The 23890-nt window shown below is 41.2% G+C and overlaps 1 protein-coding gene across 1 annotated transcript in view; it reads left to right on the top strand.

Moving 5' to 3' along the window:
* The first annotated feature begins 13514 nt into the window (after nt 1-13514).
* myo3a (myosin IIIA) overlaps nt 13515-23890 on the top strand; it is a 336500-nt gene continuing 326124 nt past the window's right edge. Inside the window, exon 1 of the mRNA XM_060920858.1 lies at nt 13515-13551. Within this exon, the coding sequence (XP_060776841.1) occupies nt 13538-13551 (14 nt within the window). The 5' untranslated portion in view covers nt 13515-13537. The remainder of the gene's footprint in view (nt 13552-23890) is intronic.

Raw genomic sequence — 23890 nt, 5'->3', positions numbered from 1 at the left:
TATTCCCAGAACTAGCAGAGTTGGTTGTGATGCTTAAGGAGAGTGAACTTCTCGAGGCGCTGAGTGCTCTACCCAGCGGCAAGACACCTGATCAGGATGTCATACCGGCAGAAGTCCTGAAGGAAAACAAGGAGGTAATACTGCGCTATCTGTATGAACTCCTTCGACAGTGTTGGGAAGAAGCAAAATTCCTCACGAAATGTGCAATGCCAAGATTGTGACCCTTTATAAGAACAAAGGTGACCGAGGAGACTGCAACAGCTTTAGGGGAATCTCACTGCTGAGCATAACAGGGAAGGCTATTGCACGGATAGTACGCAAGTGCCTACAGACACTAGCAGAACGTGTGCTCCCGGAGTCTCAGTGTGGTTTTAGAGCAGGGTGGTCTACCATGGACATGACCTTCACATTACGACAACTACAGGAGAAGTGTAGAGAGCAGTGTATGCCGCTTTACATCGCCTTCGTAGACTTGACAAAGGCCTACGATCTACAGATCTGCCCTCTACAAAGTACTCAAGAGTATCGGATGTTCACCTAAATTCCTGAAACTGGTTATCTCCTTTCATGAGGACATGAAAGCCTGTATTCAGTTTGATGGCTTTACCTCCAACTGTTTTGACATCAGAAATGGAGTTAAGCAGGGGTGGGTGCTGGCACCGACTCTTTTCAGCATCTACTTTGCTGTACTCCTCCGCTTTGCCTTCAGTGGAAACCAGGATGGCATTTATATCCGGTCACGTATAGATGGCTCACTGTTTAACCTGGCAAGTCTCAGGGCAAAAAGTAAAAAACTGTTGAGCTGTTGTGCAGAGAACTCCTTTTCACTGATGATGCAGCACTCACGGCACATGAGGAGGTAACTCTGCAGGAACTATTGGACAATTTAGCCCGGGCCTGTGATCTGTTCTGCATTACCATCAGTGTCAAGAAGACGGAGGTAATGGGGCAAGGCACTGCAGTCCTCCCTTCAATCACACTGCATGGAAATCCTCTCCAAACAGTTGAGAAGTTTACCTACCTGGGATCAGTGGTGGCAAGTACCAATTCTCTGGATGAAGAAATAAATGTGAGGATTGGTAGAGCTGCTGCTTCCTATGGAAAACTAAGCAAGAGAGCTTGGGAGAACCAGAAGCTCACAAGAAAGACAAAGGTACTGATCTACAACACATGCGTACTGTCAACTCTACTATATGGCAGTGAAACATGGACAGTTTATTCACGGCAAGAAAAAAGACTAAACAGTTTCCACCTACATTGCTTGCACAAGATTTTAAACATAAAATGGCAGGACAAAATCACAAATGAAGACTTACTCCAGCAAGCAGGCATACCGTCGTTGTTCGAGATCTTGCGGCGAAACAGGTTACGTTGGCTAGGCCATGTGAGCAGGATGGAGGACACCAGGCTTCCAAAGAGAGTACTGTATGGCAAACCCTCTATTGGGAGTCAACCCAGAGGAAGGCCCAAGCTGAGGTACAAAGACGTATGCAAAGCTACCCTTCAAGACTTCTCCATATGTAAAGAGAGCTGGGAAAATATAGCAATGGACAGAAGTAGATGGAGATCAGCAGTACACACTGGTTTGGGACTGTATAGGGTTGCCTGAGAGAGGCAGGTTTTCGAAGCAAGACATATGAGGAAGAAAAGAACAGAGGAGAACAATGACGGTCAAATGTTTTGCTGTGCATTCTGCGGGAGAGCCTGCCGTGCTAACATCAGACTCATTAGCCGTGAGAGGTGCTGCCCAGCCAGGACTGCACAGAGTACCAGTGACTGACTGAAGCTGCGAGACATGGAAGAAGCTGTTGACCGTCTTCCGAGACAAAAAGAGCCAGTGTGATAGAATATTATTCATTATAGAAGTGACAGTGGAGATGTATTTGACCCAGATTATTTGGTTTTATACAAATACATACCGCGTGCTAGGATTTGGGTGTGGCCGACGGCATTAGATTGTGTGTGTGTGTGTGTGTGTGTGTGTACTGGATGTACAGCAACATTTTGGCTTCATCATGTTGCTCGTTGGAGATAGAGTTCTTGATTCTGATTGGTCAGAAGGTGTTGATTAATTTTCTCTTACAGTGGTGCAGCTTTAAAAGTAGTGCAGCTACCAACGGCAGGTTTATATTAAACTAGACAGGGACACTCTAACGAGTGCAAACCCCGCCTTTTCCCTATTAAAATACATTGGGCGAAAATTTCGAAGTTCTGCCATGACCTTGACCTTTGACCTTTGACCTCCAAAATTTAATGGTTTCCTTCCTGGGTGATTGGCAACACATGTACAAAATTTGGTCCAAATCGATCCATTGGTTCTTGAGATATCTTGCAGACACACAGACAGACAGACAGACAGACAGACAGACAGACAGACAGACAGATACACACACACACAGACTGACGCAGGTGAAAATAATAACCCCTCCGACTACTGTCGGTGGGGTTAATGAACTGTTCGAATAGGTTATTGTTTCTATAGTAACAGCACGTTCACAGGGACTTGTATCATGGACACGCTGTAAAGTTTTCTGTTTATTTAAGATTTTATGGAAGGAGTTCACAGTGTCAGTGGTTAGTATTTATGTGTTGTGTTTTCTCTGGAACATACCAAACTGTATTTGTTTGTCTTGTTAACTGAGAAAGATAGAGAGAGAGGGAGCAGCGGATACAGAGAGGGGGGGAGAGAGAGAGGGAGAGAGAGGTGGATACAGAGAGAGGTGGATACAGGGAGAGAAAGAGGTGGATACAGAGAGAGGGAGGGAGAGAGGTACAGAGAGAGAGAGAGAGACAGAGAGGTGGATACAGAGAGAGGGAGAGAGTGGATACAGAGAGAGAGAGAGATACAGACAGACAGAGATGGAGAGAGAGGTGGATACAGAGAGAGGGAGAGAGAGATACAGAGAGAGAGAGGGGGGTGGATACAGGGAGAGATACAGACAGACAGACAGACAGAGAGAGAGAGGGAGAGAGAACTACAGGGAGAGAGAGCTACAGACAGACAGACAGAGAGAGATACAGAGGGAGAGAGAGAGAGGTGGATACAGAGAGAGGGAGAGAAATACAGAGAGAGAGAGAGAGAGAGAGAGAGGGTGGATACAGGGAGAGAGAGATGCAGACAGACAGAGAGAGATACAGAGAGAGATACAGAGAGAGAGAGGGAGAGAGAGGGTGGATACAGGGAGAGAGATACAGACAGACAGACAGACAGACAGACAGACAGACAGAGATACAGAGAGAGAGAGGGAGAGAGCTACAGGGAGAGAGAGATACAGACAGACAGAGAGATACACAGAGGGAGAGAGAGGGAGAGAGAGAGGGTGGATACAGGGAGAGAGATACAGACAGACAGACAGAGATACAGAGAGAGAGAGGGAGAGAGCTACAGGGAGAGAGAGAGACAGACAGACAGACAGACAGAGATACAGAGAGAGAGAGGGAGAGAGAGCTACAGGGAGAGAGAGATACAGACAGACAGAGAGAGATACAGAGGGAGAGAGAGAGAGGTGGATACAGAGAGAGGGAGAGAAATACAGAGAGAGAGACAGGGTGGATACAGGGAGAGAGAGATGCAGACAGACAGAGAGAGATACCGAGAGAGAGAGGGAGAGAGAGCTACAGGGAGAGAGAGATACAGACAGACAGAGAGAGTTACAGAGGGAGAGAGAGAGGTGGATACAGAGAGAGGGAGAGAAATACAGAGAGAGAGACAGGGTGGATACAGGGAGAGAGAGAGATGCAGACAAACAGAGAGAGACACAGAGAGAGAGAGGGAGAGAGATACAGACAGACAGAGAGAGAGAGATACAGACAGACAGACAGAGGGAGGGAGAGATACAGACAGACAGACAGAGAGAGAGAGAGAGGGAGAGAGAGATACAGAGAGAGAGAGAGGGAGAGAGAGATACAGACAGACAGAGAGAGAAAGAGAATGAAAGCAAGGAATTACACTCATAATTACTAATTATTTACCCTAATTTACATATTGCTCAGTGATTTACAATAATTTGCATATTGCTGAATAAGTTATAATAATTTGTATATGGTTAAATAAGCCCTGAGCCTTTACTGTCCATACTGCTGGCCATTTATAATCATTTACTCGTTGCTCATACCAGTGATTTACATTAAACTGTGTCTTGTCACTAAAACTGATTGCAAGTTGATCTGAATGTCGCTTCACAGTTTAGTTTTGAAAAAAGTTTCCAGGTTTCAGTTTATTTACTGTTCATTCATTTTCTCTAACAGCAGCCCTGACAGTAGATCCGGCTCTAACATAAATCACAGGTTTATATTAATGTCCTCACGTTAATGCTTTATAATTTCTACAGTAACACAGTCCCTCAGTCTCAGCAGGTTGGACAGCGGAGGCTCCACAGAACCTAACACTAATAACCTATTATAATTTTGCAAAGATATAATAGAGCAGCTACAATTATCGACACCTTAACGATCTTTTGGCCGTTGCAAAAGTAGGAAAAGACTTTCAATATGTAAATTGTGCATGAATAATTATTCAAACTTCCACTGGAAAAAAAAAGTGTTGATTCCCGATTACTTAGTGTATCAGATCACGTGACACCGTTCCACAAGTATTGACACCTTTGTCCACAGTATAACAATAATCGACATCCAGATGATTATTTATTAAAAAAATCATCGGTATGTGGTATTAAGTAAAAAAAAAAACATAGTTTTTATTTAAATTTTGTTTTACATCGACTTATATTTAGTACAAAATATCTTTTATATAAATATCTGAATGTCGGTGTTTACATAAATGAGGAAGTAATTCTAATGTTTGTAAACAAATGAACTGATAATGTTTAACCTGCGTCAGAAAATCTTTTTGTTCCACTTTCTACCCACTTTCTAAGTATTTTCGTAGATCACATTTTGTTAATCATTCGTTGTTGTTTGTATTAATTTCTAGGTTTGTAGTTTACCAATAAATGTCAACAGGCGATTAACGTTGTAACCAAATGAAAATCCAGGTCAAAGGTTGATTTTTTAAAATTGAGATTTTAAATTTACATCTAAAAATATCAAATGTCTACTGATATTGTAATATGTGGTCGATATTTACAACAAACTGCAAAAGAAATATATTTTCTGAATGGAATAGAAAAATCTCAATATTTCAAGCATGTAATTTTTTATATGCTAGGAATTTAATTCTGGTCTAATTCTATTTATTGCAGTCGGATTCCAAATACTCTATAAACATTCCATTCTGTTATGGATCAGAAAAAAAAATATAAATCACAACACTTTTATTTTTTTAAAGTACAATCCCGATTCCAAAAAAGTTGGGACAAAGTACAAATTGTAAATAAAAACGGAATGCAATGATGTGGAAGTTACAAAATTCCATATTTTATTCAGAACAGAACATAGATGACATATCAAATGTTTAAACTGAGAAAATGTATCATTTAAAGAGAAAAATTAGGTGATTTTAAATTTCATAACAACAACACATCTCAAAAAAGTTGGGACAAGGCCATGTATGCCACTGTGAGACATCCCCTTTTCTCTTTACAACAGTCTGTAAACGTCTGGGGACTGAGGAGACAAGTTGCTCAAGTTTAGGGATAGGAATGTTAACCCATTCTTGTCTAATATAGGATTCTAGTTTCTCAACTGTCTTAGGTCTTTTTTGTCGTATCTTCCGTTTTATGATGCGCCAAATGTTTTCTATGGGTGAAAGATCTGGACTGCAGGCTGGCCAGTTCAGTACCCGGACCCTTCTTCTACGCAGCCATGATGCTGTAATTGATGCAGTATGTGGTTTGGCATTGTCATGTTGGAAAATGCAAGGTCTTCCCTGAAAGAGACGTCGTCTGGATGGGAGCATATGTTGCTCTAGAACCTGGATATACCTTTCAGCATTGATGGTGTCTTTCCAGATGTGTAAGCTGCCCATGCCACACGCACTAATGCAACCCCATACCATCAGAGATGCAGGCTTCTGAACTGAGCGCTGATAACAACTTGGGTCGTCCTTCTCCTCTTTAGTCCGAATGACACGGCGCCCCGATTTCCATAAAGAGCTTCAAATTTTGATTCGTCTGACCACAGAACAGTTTTCCACTTTGCCACAGTCCATTTTAAATGAGCATTGGCCCAGAGAAGACGTCTGCGCTTCTGGATCATGTTTAGATACGGCTTCTTTTTTGAACTATAGAGTTTTAGCTGGCAACGGCGGATGGCACGGTGAATTCTGTTCACAGATAATGTTCCCTGGAAATATTCCTGAGCCCATTTTGTGATTTCCAATACAGAAGCATGCCTGTATGTGATGCAGTGCCGTTTAAGGGCCCGAAGATCACGGGCACCCAGTATGGTTTTCCGGCCTTGACCCTTACGCACAGAAATTCTTCCAGATTCTCTGAATCTTTTGATGATATTATGCACTGTAGATGATAATATGTTCAAACTCTTTGCAATTTTACACTGTCGAACTCCTTTCTGATATTGCTCCACTATTTGTCGGCGCAGAATTAGGGGGATTGGTGATCCTCTTCCCATCTTTACTTCTGGGAGCCGCTGCCACTCCAAGATGCTCTTTTTATACCCAGTCATGTTAATGACCTATTGTCAATTGACCTAATGAGTTGCAATTTGGTCCTCCAGCTGTTCCTTTTTTGTACCTTTAACTTTTCCAGCCTCTTATTGCCCCTGTCCCAACTTTTTTGAGATGTGTTGCTATCATGAAATTTCAAATGAGCCAATATTTGGCATGAAATTTCAAAATGTCTCACTTTCGACATTTGATATGTTGTCTATGTTCTATTGTGAATACAATATCAGTTTTTGAGATTTGTAAATTATTGCATTCCATTTTTATTTACAATTTGTACTTTGTCCCAACTTTTTTGGAATCGGGGTTGTACTTCATTATTCTACTTCAACAATGTTACACAAAGATCAATCCATATCCATTGTAAATGTCCCTTAATTCCACAGGGTGTCAATAATGGTGGACACCGGTGAAAGTGATCACTGTTATCGACACCTCACGCACGCGACTTCTCAAATGCACGTTTAGATACAAAATGGCGACTGTCCAATGAAAGAGTAAGAAACAAAGTAGGTTTCGACGAGGAGATCATGAAATGTCGGTGAATTTGATCAATAAAAATATGTCCATGATCTTTCCACCATGTTTACCTGCGATGATGACAACGTCTGGGTTTTCCTCAAATTGTTGATCATGCTGAAAAAATTCCATCTCAGGTAACGAGCTGTGTCATCAGGCGACAAGATCAAAGGGCGAGGCGGGTCTTCTGGTTCATTAATTAACCAATAATAACTGTTGGAACTGAAACAACTTTGTAAAATTGTCTTTTATTGGTAAATCTGTTAAAGGTGTCAATAATTATGGACTGTCGATAATTGTAGCCTCTGCTCTAGTTCTTTCAAAGATATTTTCTGTCAGATGTTTGTTTCACATTAATGGAAGGAGTCTCTACACTCTCAGAAAATAAAGTATGCTATTGTACCTTTAGCAGTACACCGGCTTGCCACTGGATCAGTTTCCTCTAAGGTACTTATTTGTACCCTTGATGTACTGATTCGGAACATATATGTACCTTTTTGGCCCTAAAAAGGTACACATAGTTACCTTGAGGTCCAATAATGAGCCCTAAGGGGGTACCTTTGTGTAGACTGTACCCTGGGGGATAGAAATTGATTCCTACTGTACCCCTATTCCTGACAGTGTAATGTCAGTGCTATGTAAAGTTTAGTTTTCCAGTTTTCCAATACTCTTTGCAGTTTCTCTGGAACATGGTAAGTTGTGTGTTCTGGGAACGGTCCATAACATTACATCTAACTATACACAGTGACAATTCTGTCATATTTTTTCGTAGGTTTTTTCTTTCCGTTTCCGGTTGAGAGTACACTGTGCACATTTTGGCTGCCACTTCTCACCGGAGCTTTTTATTTTTCTTTTTTTCCCCTCTTTGTTTTTCATTTTGATCTTGCATGTTTTGATGTTTGTTCTTTGTTTGTAGCTCCAGACTCAGTTTTGGGAGGCAGTTTCCTCAGGCCTTGGTCCGCCATTGGTGATGTGTTTTCTGCTCGCTATTGTTGGGTTTTACGTGATGTCACATCTGCCTCGTTAGTTATGCAGAACTTTAGCTGGTGGTCTACCAAAACTCAGTTGACAAAGCATTTGTACGGAGAAGGTTCATTGCTCACATGAAAAATGCCTTACGCTTGTGTTGTTTTAGGTTGTTTGAATCGATCAAACCGTGAAACTGATAAAAGTTTCTTCAGGGTTCCCCGTGAACTAATAAAAAAGGTTGAACAGGATTTCACAAAAAGATGTGGAGAAAGGTGGCTTTTGAACCTTTTTAAGAGAAAACGAAGGGAGCCGAGTCGAAGCGTGCTCGAGTTTCACTTGGTGAAAGGTTTGTATTTCCCTCTCAGCTCTGCCCTTAGTGTTTTCCAAGTACTTTTCTTGCTATGTGTCGTTATCTTACGGTACTTTTTTTTAGTCCCGAAGCGCTAAAGTCCCCAGCTGTTTCTTTGTTTCCTCCTCACAAAGTCCATATGCATGAAGGTCGCGACAAAATTCTTCCCCAGCCGTACAGTTACAATGCGCCGTGATCACTTCTCTGTCTTGTTTAACTAAGATCCAGGTCTTTAAAGGGGTTTCTGATGATCTTTGTGAATGATTTAGCTGAGAGATAAGAGCCAACACAAGTGAGAATCAAGCCAACTGTTGTTTGTTTGCGCTTTGTTATAAAGATGCAAACGAAAAGCTTAAAAAAACATACCTACATGGGCAAAAACAATACAGGATTCATTGGGCAGCGAGTTGATCCCGAGGTCCTTTACCCAGCCACATACAAAAAAGTTGTAAGCCTCCATACTCTTCCACGCTTTCATCTGTTTTGCGGTGTAGAAGGACGTCTGCAACACCAGATAGTTCGAGATGTCGGGGAACTCGACTGAAGGGTCGTTTTCGAGATCGTATGACAAATCCTTCTTTCGCAGACTGTAGGGGTCGATTCCATTGCACATAGCAATCTTCTGAAGATATCTAAAGCCAGCAGTGGCTTCTAGATTACGAGCGTACTCTGATAAGTTATCGCTAGTTGTTTGCACTATGGCAGTCATTTTGGTTTGCTAGACCACCAGCTGTTTTACTGGAAGTGAAATCGCTAAGAAAAGTCACATGACTGAAACCCAAGAATAGACTGCAATGAGCTCATTGTTGTCTTTAGCATCATGGTTGTCCAGTGCTCTGTGCTTCTGTACTTGGTGTGGTGTTCTGAGTGATGTTGCCTGGTGGCATTGACATGGCTGTGCAGGCGGTGTGGGATTTACCTTTGTGCGCCTTTTGGTGGGACTGTGGGCAGCTACTCCACTAGAATTACATCCTGACCCTCTTTTGGTGGACTTTATTTATTTATTTATTTATTTATTGTAAAAGTGCTATACAAGTTTATCTTCTTCTTCTTCTTATTATTATTATTATGTTGATCATGGCGGCACGGTGGTGTAGTGGTTAGCGCTGTCGCCTCACAGCAAGAAGGTCCTGGGTTCGAGCCCCATGGCCGGCGAGGGTTTCCTCCGGGTGCTCCGGTTTCCCCCACAGTCCAAAGACATGCAGGTTAGGTTAACTGGTGACTCTAAATTGACCGTAGGTGTGAATGTGAGTGTGAATGGTTGTCTGTGTCTATGTGTCAGCCCTGTGATGACCTGGCGACTTGTCCAGGGTGTACCCCGCCTTTCGCCCGTAGTCAGCTGGGATAGGCTCCAGCTTGCCTGCGACCCTGTAGAACAGGATAAAGCGGCTAGAGATAATGAGATGAGATGTTGATCATTTGTTAATTAAAAATCACAATCGCTGGCAAACTGTTGTGGTATAAGAGGAATAAAACACTTTGGTGCATGCTGTTATAGGAAAACAATCTTCAGCTGGATCACACCTGTTTGGTCGGGATTGTTTTGCTATAATAGTTTTTGTTTTATTCTTGTTCTTGTTTTATTCCTTAAGTGAAAGTGGAAAAGGTGGAATGCTCAGTTTAAACGTCAGTGACTTATTAATTATGAATCATCACCACATAGATACACAGCAACTTCTATCACCCTTCAGTGAGTACAACCATCCATCCATCCATCCATCCATCCATCCATTATCTCTAATGCTTATCTGTCAATCCAATCCCAGCCAGGGGCGGACTGGCAATCTGTGCATTCTGGAAAAGTCCAGAACGGCTGTCCTGTCTATGGCCGTCGGCCCTGTTCAATAACCAAAATTTTCAGTCTATCAACTAACAACAGGTGGCGCTAAGACGATAATTTATCCGTCAATCATTATTCCATAGGCCTAAAAGCCAACAAAGAAGAGTAACGTTAGTGTCTGTCAACAGAAAGATGGCAAGCAGAGAGCATAAGGAGAAAGGTGGATGGGAAAAGTTAAAACAAAAGAAAGTGAAGTCACTTTTTGGCAGCAGTGCAACTGCAAGCAGCAGCAGTAACGTTCATGTCATGTTATCACCGAGCGAGACTGAGAACCAGGTGAACATCCAGCCTGACCAACCACATGATAGTCATGATGAGGGGCAGGCAGCTGAGGGAATTTCACTGGAGGAGAAGGTACTGGGGCTTTAAGCAGCTCGTTTAGTCGTAGACTGCTACACCCACGGTGTAAGAAGGAGAGGTACCGCAGGTCATTCATACCTACTGCTGTCAGACTGTATAACACCCACAACTTGTAACGTAGCACCAATAACCTGTTTGTCGTTTAATTTGCACTACTTCACTACTACTACCTCTGCCATCTCTCATCGATGCAATTATTATGTGCAATAATATAGGCCCTAAACTATTTTTATGCATACTTATATTTATGTTTATATATATATATATTTATGATATTATTTATGTATATATGTGTGTATATATACAGAGTCTACCTGTAATGTACAATTTTTCCGAGCCTCTCAATAAGGCAATTTTTCTATACATTTTCACAGTAGATAATGCAAATAGCCCTCTGTATTTAATCCTTCATTTGTCTAATTTTTATTTCAGTTTTATTTCTTATCTGTTTGATATTTTCTTGCTACTGTAACACGTGAATTTCCCCGATGTGGGATGAATAAAGTGAATCTAATCTAATCTAATCTAATCTAATCTAATCTAATCTAATCTAATCTAATCTAATCTAAGTGACAATGACATAAAACCATAGCATAAAACAGGTTACATAAAGGCCACTCATAGACCCCTCTCATAGTAGGCCAATCTTCTATTGACTGGATTTGCGGTGTGATGATGAGAAATATGTGGTTTATTGCTGTCAAAACAAACACGTAACTATCAAGCAAGCCAATTATAAATAGGCAAGCACAAATGGCCGCGATTTCATATGTTCACCTCTGCATAATTCATGCAGATTAGGCTCTTTACGTTCAAGAGAACCAAAGCTCTAGCCGATCATTAACCAAAAGTTTGAAGGGGAGGAATGTTTTCCATTTTGGCACTATTTATCTTTGTCTTCTCTTTCATGGTGCGTGGTGGAATGTCTGTGGAATAGGCTATAAATGTTGTTTGAAGGATGATTGGTTGAATGGTATCATAACTAATCACAGCAGCGTTGCATTGTGCAATTTGTTAATAGACTCATTTTAGATCTGTTTGTCAGGCTTACCTACCAAAAAATCAGCATAATATTAAAACTATAAAATGTGTCAAGCAGGCTAATTCTTACACAGAATAGACCTAAAAGGCTAAAAATGTAATTGGGATTTAGGAAAAACCTTCAAATCTGTTTTATTCTTCTTGTCTGTAGCCTAGGTATCAAATGCTATGTTTATCCAAAGTTTTGGCTGGTTTTTAAAAATAGAATTTTGAGGTATAAGTACAGGTTTAAAGGCTGTCATTCCAAATAATACTATTAAACAAATGTTAATCAAGCATTATGTCAGTGCACAGTGTGAAGGGTTTTCCTAGATGCCATTGCATAGTTTAGATATAATCAACAATAGCATTAGCATTCAACTTCATCTTTTCAATTGTTTGTTTATTCAGGTTGAAGATAGTGGCAGCTCAAAAGATGACAGGAAGAGTCCAGGAAAGTGCCAGAATGAGGGATTAGTGCCCCAATATTTGTGTGGGTTTTGTTATGACAGACAATATAACACTATAGTATAGTATACTATAGTATAGTGGGCCTATTTGGGGGGAAAGTCCAGGGCCGTTTTTTGGTCCCAGTCTGTCCCTGATCCCAGCTGACACTGGGTGAGAGGTGGGGTACATCCTGGGTAGGTCACCAACCTGTCTAGCATTCACACCCATGGGCAATTTAGAGTAGCCAGTTGACCTAATATGCATGCCTTTGACTGTTGGAGGAAACCAGACCACCTGGACGAAACCCACACAGACATGGGAGAACATCCAAACTCTTCACAGAAAGGTCCTGGTCGACCATGAGGCTCAAACCCAGAACCTTCTTGCTGTGAGGCAACAGAGCTAACCACTAATAGGAGATGTTAGTATGAGCCACTACCATCTCATCTCATCTCATTATCTGTAGCCGCTTTATCCTGTTCTACAGGGTCGCAGGCAAGCTGGAGCCTATCCCAGCTGACTACGGGCGAAAGGCGGGGTACACCCTGGACAAGTCGCCAGGTCATCACAGGGCTGACACATAGACACAGACAACCATTCACACTCACACCTACGCTCAATTTAGAGTCACCAGTTAACCTAACCTGCATGTCTTTGGACTGTGGGGGAAACCGGAGTACCCAGAGGAAACCCACACGGACACGGGGAGAACATGCAAACTCCGCACAGAAAGGCCCTCACCGGCCACGGGGCTCGAACCCGGACCTTCTTGCTGTGAGGCGACAGCGCTAACCACTACACCACCGTGCCACCAGCCACTACCATATCCTGGGAATTTAAAGACTTTAGATTTATACTAAAATACTTTAGATTTGTGCTAAAAGACTTTAGATTTGTGCTAAAAGACTTTGGATTTGTGTTAAAAGACTTTTGTGCTAAATAACCGGATACCATCTACAATATTCAGGTCAGATTTTCCAGGACAGTCTTGGACACAAACTCTTGATGAGGCTTCTAAACAGGTTCTGAATTGATCTTTATCTAATATCACTTGGCAGTATGAGATACAGGGTTGCACTGAGATATGAAATAAGTTTCATAGTTTTGGCTGTCTTATTGCTCAGGCCATTTGGGAATGTGTGTGTGTGTGTGTGTGTGTGTACACTCTCCCTCAGGCCTGCTTTGCATGCCTACGTTAAACTGAAACTTCAACCTGGAGAGTGGCCGTGATTAGCCGAGGTCTGGTCTCGTCTCTCTCTCTCTCTCTCAGCTCATCGCAGATCCTGTTTCATCCAGCAACCTGAGTTGCCTGTACTTTTAAGCGAGCAGTTTCTTCTACAGTGTAAAACTTGTCCTTTTAGTGCGTTTTGCATCATCAGAGGTGCTCTCTCTCTCTCACGATGTCTAAGACGTGTGTGATGGTGATGAAGGAGTAAAGCTTGGAGATATGGCTTCAGGCAGGTACGAGAAATCTAACTCTTTAGTTGGTGCATTAGCAGGTTTTGCTAAGTCAGGTAACTCTTCGGACACTGTGCATGTATTAAATGTTAGCATTGTTTATGTAATAGTTTGTGTTTTATATGCTATAAAGGCTTCATTTGCAAAACACACTCACACACCTGGTCAATAAGTAACACTTAGATTACTTGTGTGTCCTGAATGAATGAATTGTTTCAATCAAATGCACACACACACACACACACACACACACACACACACACACACACACACACACACACACACACCATGTGATAGATCTCATGTGTCTGTGGTTTACAGTGAAGGTGTAATGCATTGCAGCTATCTGTGTCTGTATCTGTATAGTGAGACAAATATCCATAGATTTGTCTCAGAAGTGGGCGTGGTCTTGACAGGAAGTAATTGCCTGGAGACACTTCCATGATGAGTCAAAATGGTGTGCTTTTCTTTATAATACCTAAGATTTTTCCAGGATGATTTTCTTTTAATAGTAATGGACAGCGTTCAATTAAGAATAAACACACAAGATAATACTGCTAAAATTAATTCAGTTATTATTTTTAGGAGACCATGGCGCACTGTGTCATCTGTGGGCACGTTATGGATCGGCAGCTTTATAAATGCAACAGCATATCTATGCCTATTCAATATTATGTGTATTTGTATATATTTTGAACGTTATCTGGTTATTCTGTATAGTAAACTTCATTTATTTGCATAAAATTTATAATTTTAAATTCTGTATATTTAATTTCTGTATAGTAATGCTTTCACTGTTTTCAGTTACAACACCAATTCCAAAAAGGTTGGGATGCTGTGTAAACTATAAATAAAAACAGAATGTGACGATTTGCAAATCATGGAAACACTATATTTCATTGAAAATAGTAAAAAGACAACATATCAAATGTTGAAACTGAGATTTTTTTTTTGAAAAATATATGCTTATTTTGAATTTGATGTCAGCAACATGTTTCAGAAAAGTTGGGACAGGGGCATGTTTAGCACTGTGTTGCATCACTTTGACTTTTAACAACACTGTAAATGTCTGGGAACTGAGGAGATCAATTGCTGTAGTTTTGAAAGAGAACTGTTGTCCCATTCTTGCCCGATACACAAGTTTAGTTGCTCAACAGTTCGGGGTCTCCTTTGTCGTATTTTACACTTCATAATGCACCAAATGTTTTAAATGGGAGACAGGTCTGGACTGCAGCAGGCCAGTTTAGCACCCTGACTCTTTTACTATAGAGCCATGCAGTTTTAATATGTGCAGAAAGTGGTTTTGTCTTGAAGAAAGAAGGAAGGCCTTCCCTGAAAAAGATTTTGTCTGGATGGCAGCATATTGCTCTGAAACATGTATATATCATTCAACATTAATGATGCTTTCCCAGATGTACAAGCTACTCATGTCATGTGCACTAATGCACCCTCATACCATCACAGATGCTGGCTTTTGAACTGTGCACTGATAACAAGCTGGATGGTCCCTCTCCTCTTTAGCCTGGAGGATGTGGTGTCCATGATTTTTTTTTTTTTTTTTTACTGAACGTGCATTTTTTTTTTTTTTAAGATATTTTTTTGGGCTTTTTGCACCTTTATTGGATAGGACAGTGTAGAGACAGGAAATGAGCAGGAGAGAGAGAGAGAGACGGGAAGGGATCGGGAAATGACCTCGGGCCGGAATCGAACCCGGGTCGCCCGCATTCATGGTATGGCGCCTTAACCACCTGAGCCACGACGCCCCCGGTGTCCATGATTTCTAAAAAGAATTTCTACTTTTGATTCGTCAGACCTCGGGACAATTTTCCCCTTCGCCTCAGTCCGTCTTAAAAGAGCTCAGGCCCAGAGAAGGTGGTGGTGTTTCTGGATATTGTTTACATCTGGTTTTAACTTGCATTTGCGGATGCAGTAATGAAGTGTTTTCACAGACGATGGTTTTCTGAAGTGTTCCTGAGCCCATACAGTGATTTCCACTACAGACACGTGTCTGCTTTTAATACAGCGTCTCCTGAGGGCCTGAAGGTCACATGCATCCAATGTCAGTTTTCAGCCTTATCTCTTGCATGCAGAGATTTCTCCAGATTCTCTGAATCTTTTAATGATATTATGGACCATAGATGATGTGAGCCACAAATTCTTTGCAGTTTTACATTGAGGAACGTTATTCTTAAATTGTTGCACTGTTTGCCCATGCAGTCTTTCACAGAGCGGTGAACCCCGCCCCATCTTTACTTCTGAGAGACTCCGCCTCTCTGGGATGCTCTTTTCTTTTTTTACTTAATCATGTTTTTTCAGTCTGTTGCCCCCATCCCAACTTTTCTGAAACGTGCTACTGGCATCAAATTCAAAATGAGCATATATTTTTTTCAAAAAACAATAACGTCTCATTTTCACCATTTGATATGTCATCTTTGGACTGTTTTCAATGAAGTATAGGGTTTCCATGATTTTTTATTTACAGTTTATACAGCATCCCAACTTTTTTGGAATCGGGGTTGTACATCCCTTTGATAAGCTCTCCATTCATTATTTAAGACATGCACTTGAACATCCATTACCTAACATACACCTTCTATAGCTTGGCCTTCCTGAATTTATTTTACAACAGTATTATTCTGCATACTGTACGGTGCGAAATATTCTTTCAGAATAAAGTAGTGACCATGTGTAAACCTCCTAACAAGCTTTGAACATGATCCTAAATGGGGGAAAAGGTTACAGTACAACTCTTACTAATTCCTTTTAATCCTCCTGCTACAACATACAGCCCCGTTGCTGAGATTAGCATTATCGCAAGTTAGATCCACTACACACAGCCTGCCTGACTTTCTGTCACTCCACCATGATGGTCCTCAAAATGGTCACCTTAGGAATCTTCATAAAGCATAAAGGAAACGTGAGTTAAATGTATAGTCTGTAGTTAGCTTATATTTTTGTTTTGTTATGAAGACGTAGCTGCTAGTTCTTTCCAAGTGACTGTTATGTAACAGAAGAAGACTAGAGAGGTACTGCTTGGCTATTTGTCTGTTCGACGTCAGCAACGTGATTTTGTATCACATTGATTTACATTTTAAAACGATCATGAATGTTTCAGCAGTGTTATGGACGTGCTCCACACTCGCGTCTTTAAGAGACGTATTTTATTCATGCAGGCTTCTGGGTTCAGTTTCAGACACCGCAGAGTAGAAGCCTTCTGCAGATCCATGTGTGATTAGACCTTGTATCATCCCACGTTTAGAGGAAACTCTGGCATTGTGTGCTGTTTATGATGACAAGTGGAGCATACAAATGGAAACCATGTCAACAAATCCAGCCTGTGTATCTTTATACTTGCATGATTTTCCTGATCATAATGCAAATCTGTGGTTGACTTCCATGCAAAAGAACATTTCTGTTCAGGAAAGTCTGAAGCTTTTGGAACTTGTGGAAAATGTCAAAAATGGATCCCCAGGCCATCCGTAGATCTTACTACATGCTATACTGTCTACAGTAATGATTGTATCTTCATTCAATGCCTTCGTAAAGAAAATAACAAAAACTTTAATGGCACCTGAGTGGAACAGTACAGCCATCCTGGCCACCCACCCATCATATACAAATGGAGCAATAAGAGGAAGTTTGGTTGGTGGTCACACCAGACCAATAACGATCCCTATATCTCAGACCTGGGTTTATCCATATCGGTGAGATTGCTTCTGGAGCCATTTTTCCAGGCCTGGACCTGATCTGATAAAACATCTGACCAATCAGGTAATTGTTTACATGTAACATTGTCTGAGCACGTGCTATTTTTCCCGGGTATCTTTGTACATCTTTGTTGCATCATGAAGTCACGGAATACGGATTCATGGAAAATAAAAAATATAATACAAAGCAGCCCTGTGATGACCTGGCGACTTGTCCAGGGTGTACCCCGCCTTTCGCCCGTAGTCAGCTGGGATAGGCTCCAGCTTGCCTGTGACCCTGTAGAACAGGATAAAGCGGCTAGAGAGAATGAGATGAGATGAATAATGCAAAGCACGGATCTTTTATTCATGGATATGTGATTTTCCGTGAAATATCAGCAGTAAATTAATAAAGTAAACATATAAATGCAGGAAGATATTTTAATTATGAACTCCGGCAGTCCAAACATTTAATTGTTTTAGACTTATTCTTAACTTTTTTATCCGTGATGCATCATCCGTATGAAATCAGTAACCAATCTGTAATATACTGAAACGTCCGTGACCAATCCGTAAATTATTAGCATCCATGATGCATCCGGATTAAAATCCGTAACCACTCCGTATTTTGTATCCTTTTTTATTATATTTCTGTAATCCGAGACCTATCCGTATTTTATCAACCACTGGAGTGTGTACATGGGTTGTTTTGAAGTCCATGCTGTACAGTATGAACTAGAATAATGTCCTACTACTTGGGAAAAAAAATTCATGACTATTCCTAAGTTGCATGCGTTTGTTTCCCTGAGTGTCAGGACCAAGTATTATTATAGTGGGGATTATAGTTGTGGTGTTTCTGCTCCAGACTGGAACTAAACTCAGGCAGAGGGACAGTCAGAGTTGGAGTTATACAGTGCCTTGAAAAAGTATTCATACCCCTTGAACTTTTTCACATTTTTCCACCTTGCAACCACGAACTTAAAAGTTTTTTTTATTGAGATTTTATGTGATAGACCAACACAGAGTAGCACATAATTGTGAAGTGAAACGAAAATGATAAATGGTCTTCAAAATTTTAAACAAATAAAAATCTGAAAAATGTGGTGTGCATTAGTATTCAGCCCCCTGTACTCTGAGGCCTCTAAATACAATCCAGTGCAATCAATTGCCTTCAGAAGTCATCGAATTAGTTAATAGAGTCCTACTGTGTGTAATTTACTCTCAGCATAAATACACTTGTTCTGTGAAGGCCTCAGTGGTTTGTTAGAGAACACTGAAGAACAAACAGCATCATGAAGACCAAAGAACTCACCAGACAGGTCAGGGATAAAGTTCTGGAGAAGTTTAAAGCAGGGTTAGGTTATAAAAAAAAATATCCCAAGCTCTGAACATCTCAAGAAGTGCTGTTCAATCCATCATTCAAAAATGGAAAAAGTATGGCACAACTGCAAACCTACCAAGACATGGCCGTCCACCTAAACTGACAGAGCGAGCAAGGAGAGCACTGGTCAGAGAAGCAGCCAAGAGGCCCATGATCACTCTGGAGGAGCTGCAGAAATCCACAGCTCAGGTGGGAGAATCTGTGCACAGGACAACTATAAGTCGTACACTCCACAAATCTGGCCTTTTTGGAAGAGTGGCAAGAAGAAAGCAATTGTTGAAAGACAGGCATAAGAAGCCATGTAGGGGACACAGCAAACATGTGGAAGAAGGTGTTTTGGTCAGATGAGACCAAAGTTGAACTTTTTGGCCTAAACGCAAAGCGCTATGTGTGGCGGAAAACTAACACTGCTCATCACCCTGCACACACCATCCCCACTGTGAAACATGGTGGTGGCAGCATCATGCTATGGGGATGCTTTTCTTCAGCAGGGACAGGGAAGCTGGTCAGAGTTGATGGGAAGATGGATGGAGCTAAATACAGGGCAATCCTGGAAGAAAACCTGTTGGAGGCTGCAAAAGACTTGAGACTGGGAAGGAGATTCACCTTCCAGCAAGGCAATGACCCTAAACATACACCCAGAGCTACAATGGAATGGTTTAGATCAAAGAATATTCATGTGTTAGAATGGTCCAGTCAAAGTCCAGACCTAAATCCCATTGAGCATCTGTGGCAAGACTTGAAAATTGCTGTTCACAGACGCTCTCCATCCAATCTGGCTGAGCTTGAGCTATTTTGCAAAGAAGAATGGGCAAAACTTTCAGTGTCTAGATGTGCAAAGCTGGTAGAGACATACCACAAAAGACTTGGAGCTGTAATTGCAGCAAAAAGTGGCTCTACAAAGTATTGACGCAGGGGGGCTGAATACTAATGCACACCACATTTTTCAGATTTTTATTTGTTTAAAATTTTGAAGACCATTTATCATTTTCGTTTCACTTCACAATTATGTGCTACTCTGTGTTGGTCTATCACATAAAATCTCAATAAAAAACTTTTAAGTTCGTGGCTGTAAGGTGGAAAAATGTGAAAAAGTTCAAGGGGTATGAATACTTTTTCAAGGCACTGTTGGTATAGTTAGAGTTATTGGTGTTGTGGGACCGGGGCCTTAGAGAAAAATCCAATTTGTAACAAAGGAAAAATTTTGGATTTGAATTTGGAGAAGATTTTTGGAACTGGAAATATTTACATATGAATTTTTATTATACTTACACTTTATATGTTTCTTTTTATATACAGTTCTGTGCAAAAGTCTTAGGCACATGTTAAGAAATGCTGGAGACCATTTAAAAATGGCTTAAAAGAAATGAAATGTTTCAACATTAAAAATACTATAAACAGTAAAGAGTAAGCCATAATAAATCAAAACAAGATAAACTGTGAGCTACTGCTCACTTACGTATCCCCCCCGCTCTCGCTTATATCAGAAAACAAGCAATCGAAGGAATAGGACACTTATTATGAATGTTGACTTCGACAAAGAATGAACCCTGAAACAAGTAAGTAAAGAGCAGTGTCTCTCCCCAGGGATTTCAAATAGTATCCTGGTAAACTGGCATTTTCAAATAGCACTTTGCTTCTTGAAATAGAGTCAAAATCCACCCTGTATGTTTCATAAATACATTCAGTCGTTAAACAGGAAGTCGATGTATGACAGACCTGAAAACGGTAAACACGGTATAGAACCCCAAGCTGAAGCTCGGTACCAAATATCAAGCAGTTGTGATTTGTAGTTGCTGAGAAAAGTGTTACAAAAATTTTGTAAATCCACGTTATATGTTTCGTAAATACATTCAGTCGGTAAACAGGAAGTCGATGTGCGACAGACCTGAAAACAGTATACACTGTATAGAACCCCAAGCTGAAGTTTGGTACCAATTACCAAGTGGCTATGATTTGTGGTTGTGGAGAAAAAGGGTGTTTTGGATGGACGGAGGTAAACCAGTATACCCCCCTCCTTCAGAGTGGGGGAATAATAATAACAAAGTCAATATTTGGTGTGAGACAACCCTTTATTAAAAAAAATATATATAATAATAGTAGTTTTAGGTCCAATGAGTGCAGTTTTATAAGGAAATAAGCTGTAGGTTTTACTGAGCATCTTACAGAACCAGCCACAGTTCTTCTGGACACTTTGACTGTCACACTCGCTTCTTCATTTTGCACCAAAACCCAGCAGCCTTCATTATTCATCTCATCTCATTATCTCTAGCCGCTTTATCCTTCTACAGGGTCGCAGGCAAGCTGGAGCCTATCCCAGCTGACTACGGGTGAAAGGCGGGGTACACCCTGGACAAGTCGCCAGGTCATCACAGGGCTGACACATAGACACAGACAACCATTCACACCCACATTCACACCTACGGTCAATTTAGAGTCACCAGTTAACCTAACCTGCATGTCTTTGGACTGTGGGGGAAACCGGAGCACCCGGAGGAAACCCACGCGGACACGAGGAGAACATGCAAACTCCGCACAGAAAGGCCCTCGCCGGCCACGGGGCTCGAACCCGGACCTTCTTGCTGTGAGGCGACAGCGCTAACCACTACACCACCGTGCCGCCCGCCTTCATTATTATTATTATTTTTGTCTCAAAAAAGTGTCTCATTTGTGTAATATACTGCTTGTTTTACTGACATACAAACATTTAATTTTATGCAGGAAAATTAATGTTTAGAAATGTAGATAATGTAGAAGTCGTCAAATAAAAAATCTAGAACAAAGTTTGTCGTAAAAACAATAGGGTGCCTCAGACTTTTGCACAGTACTGTATATATTTGCAAGGTACAGTATGGGAGTGATTTCAAAGAGTATAACTGAGACCAAAAAAAAAAAAAACCTGTGGTTTTTTTTTTTAAGAAATTGCTTTCTTGTATGAATAATGTGGCACACGTGGAACGTGATAAACCATGACAAGTTGCTGAGAAAACACTTTGGAAACTTGATTTCTGGTTCAGGATGCTTGTTTGTGTTTGGATGCAGCTACTGTCAGTCATCGTAAAGACACTCGAAGCCCCCCCATCTGTCCCTCTGAGTTACATGTTGATCCTGGGATCGAGATGCTGACCTCTTCTGCTCCTCGGACCTGCCTGATCCATCCTGATGCCCTACGTCTGGCTGGAGTCTCATCACGTCGCTCCTGTGAAGGACAGCCCCATATGGACAGTTGAAAGTCACACCTGGAGGATGCTCTGGACTCTTACAGTAATGCTTTTATGGCTGAGGACTACAGTTGACTTGCTAACTTTAGGACTGCAGTTGTCATGAACAGTTTTGCACTCAAGTTTCCATCCATGAAGAGTTTATAACATCAACAAAACAGATTTCATGTTAAAACTGTTAAAAATTTTATAATCACGTTGTCTGTTATCACCCAAATGAGGATGGGTTCCCTTTTGAGTCTGGTTCCTCTTGAGGTTTCTTCCTCATGTCGTCTGAGGGAGTTTTTCCTTGCTACCGTCGCCACAGGCTTGCTCATTGGGGATAAATTAGGGATAAAATTAGCTCATGTTTTAAGTCGTTCAAATTCTGTAAAGCTGCTTTGTGACAATGTCTATTGTTAAAAGCACTATACAAATAAACTTGATTTTACTTGACTTGACGCTGTAGATCCTGGGGGCGGAGCCTTGTGAACATGGGTGGGAATAGGTGAATGAGCTCAAAGTTTAAAAAATAAATAAATAAATTATTAAAATGTAAAACTCATGTATCCATTAGAGAGCTAATCTTGGAAAATAACGATGACGTTTACCAAATATACCTTTAAGTTCTTGAGTCTTGATTCTAAGATCCCTGTTCTTGGCTGCAGGAGTGGAACCCAATGTGTTCTTCTGTTCTGCTGTTGCATGCTGAGATGTTTTTCTGCTCACCACGGTTGTAAAGAGTGATTATCTGAGTTACTATATCCTTTCTGGTAAAAAAGCTTGAACCAATTACACATCTGTCCATTTTCTCTGACCTCTCTTATCAACAAGGCGTTTGTTTTTTCCACCCACAGAACTGTCACTCACTTAACTTGATTTTTTTGTGTGTTTTTCACACCATTCTGTGTATGGAGACTGTGTGTGAAGACCCCAGGAGATCAGCAGTTTCCGAAACCAGTCCATCTGGCTCAAACCAACACCCAAACCACAGTGAAAGAAAGTCACACAAAAATTGAGATCACAATTTTTCCCATTCTGATGTTTGAACATTAACCAAAACTCTTGATTTGTATCAGCATGATTTTATGTATCAGGGGATCGACTGATTAGAGAACCACATCAAACAGCAGGTGGGTGTATGGGTGCTCCTAATAAAGTGTCCGGTGAGTGTGAAGTAATGTCTGGATTGTCTTGGAATGTAGTTTGACAAGGATTTGGATGTAACAAGCCCACTATGAGTGTCAACTCATCACAAAGAAAAAAAAAACATCTCTGAGGGACTATTTCTTCTCCTGTGAATTCACTTATGGAGCATGTTCACGTCCCAGGAGATAAGTAGTGTTATCAGTAAATCGTAAGGCCTGAGCATGTTCACATTTGAACTATTGTTCAGTATTAGGAGATGGTAGTCTAGATTGGTGTAAATGGAGCTCTGAAGCTAAATCGAAATCTGTCTTATGAACGTGTCCCGTGACACCTCGTTACACATTTGTACGCCAACATTTGAAAAACTCCCTTACTTACTTAGGCTGAGTCGCTTCTGCGTCTAGCGACACATGAGGCGGTCAAGGCGCTCCATGTCAACCGGTCCTGCACTATTCTGTTGGTATCATTCCAATTTTTATGGACCAGATGTAGGTCCTTCTCCACCATTTGTCGCCAACTCATTTTTGGTCGCCCTCTTTTTCTCTTGCCTTTTGAGACCGATTTGATGGCCTGGTTTGCAGGTCTTGTTGTTGGGAGTCCAATGCATGTCCTAGCCAGCAGAGGCATCGCTTGCAGATAGTTGTTGTTGTCGTCATCAGTGCTAAAAAAAACAAAGAATATGTTAAGTGGAGAACACCAGTGTAGACTTCCCTAGGTGTGGGTGGAGCACAGAGGACGGCAGGACAGAGATCAGGTTCAACAAACAGTTTAATTGTTTCCACTTTTCAGGGGACACAAGAGGTTTTAACCAGACACACCCACACACACACACAGGTGTCTGGTTCGGGAGAGATCTCCTCTGCTCTCGCTCTCCCTCCCTAAATAGGGCGCGGTCCCTGGGAAGACACACAAACACAGGTTAATTG

Source organism: Neoarius graeffei, chromosome 5 (genome assembly GCF_027579695.1).
Source record: "Neoarius graeffei isolate fNeoGra1 chromosome 5, fNeoGra1.pri, whole genome shotgun sequence".
NCBI lineage: Eukaryota > Metazoa > Chordata > Actinopteri > Siluriformes > Ariidae > Neoarius > Neoarius graeffei.
The sequence above is the reverse complement of the archived record's forward strand: the minus strand, read 5'-3'. Positions and strand labels throughout refer to the sequence as shown.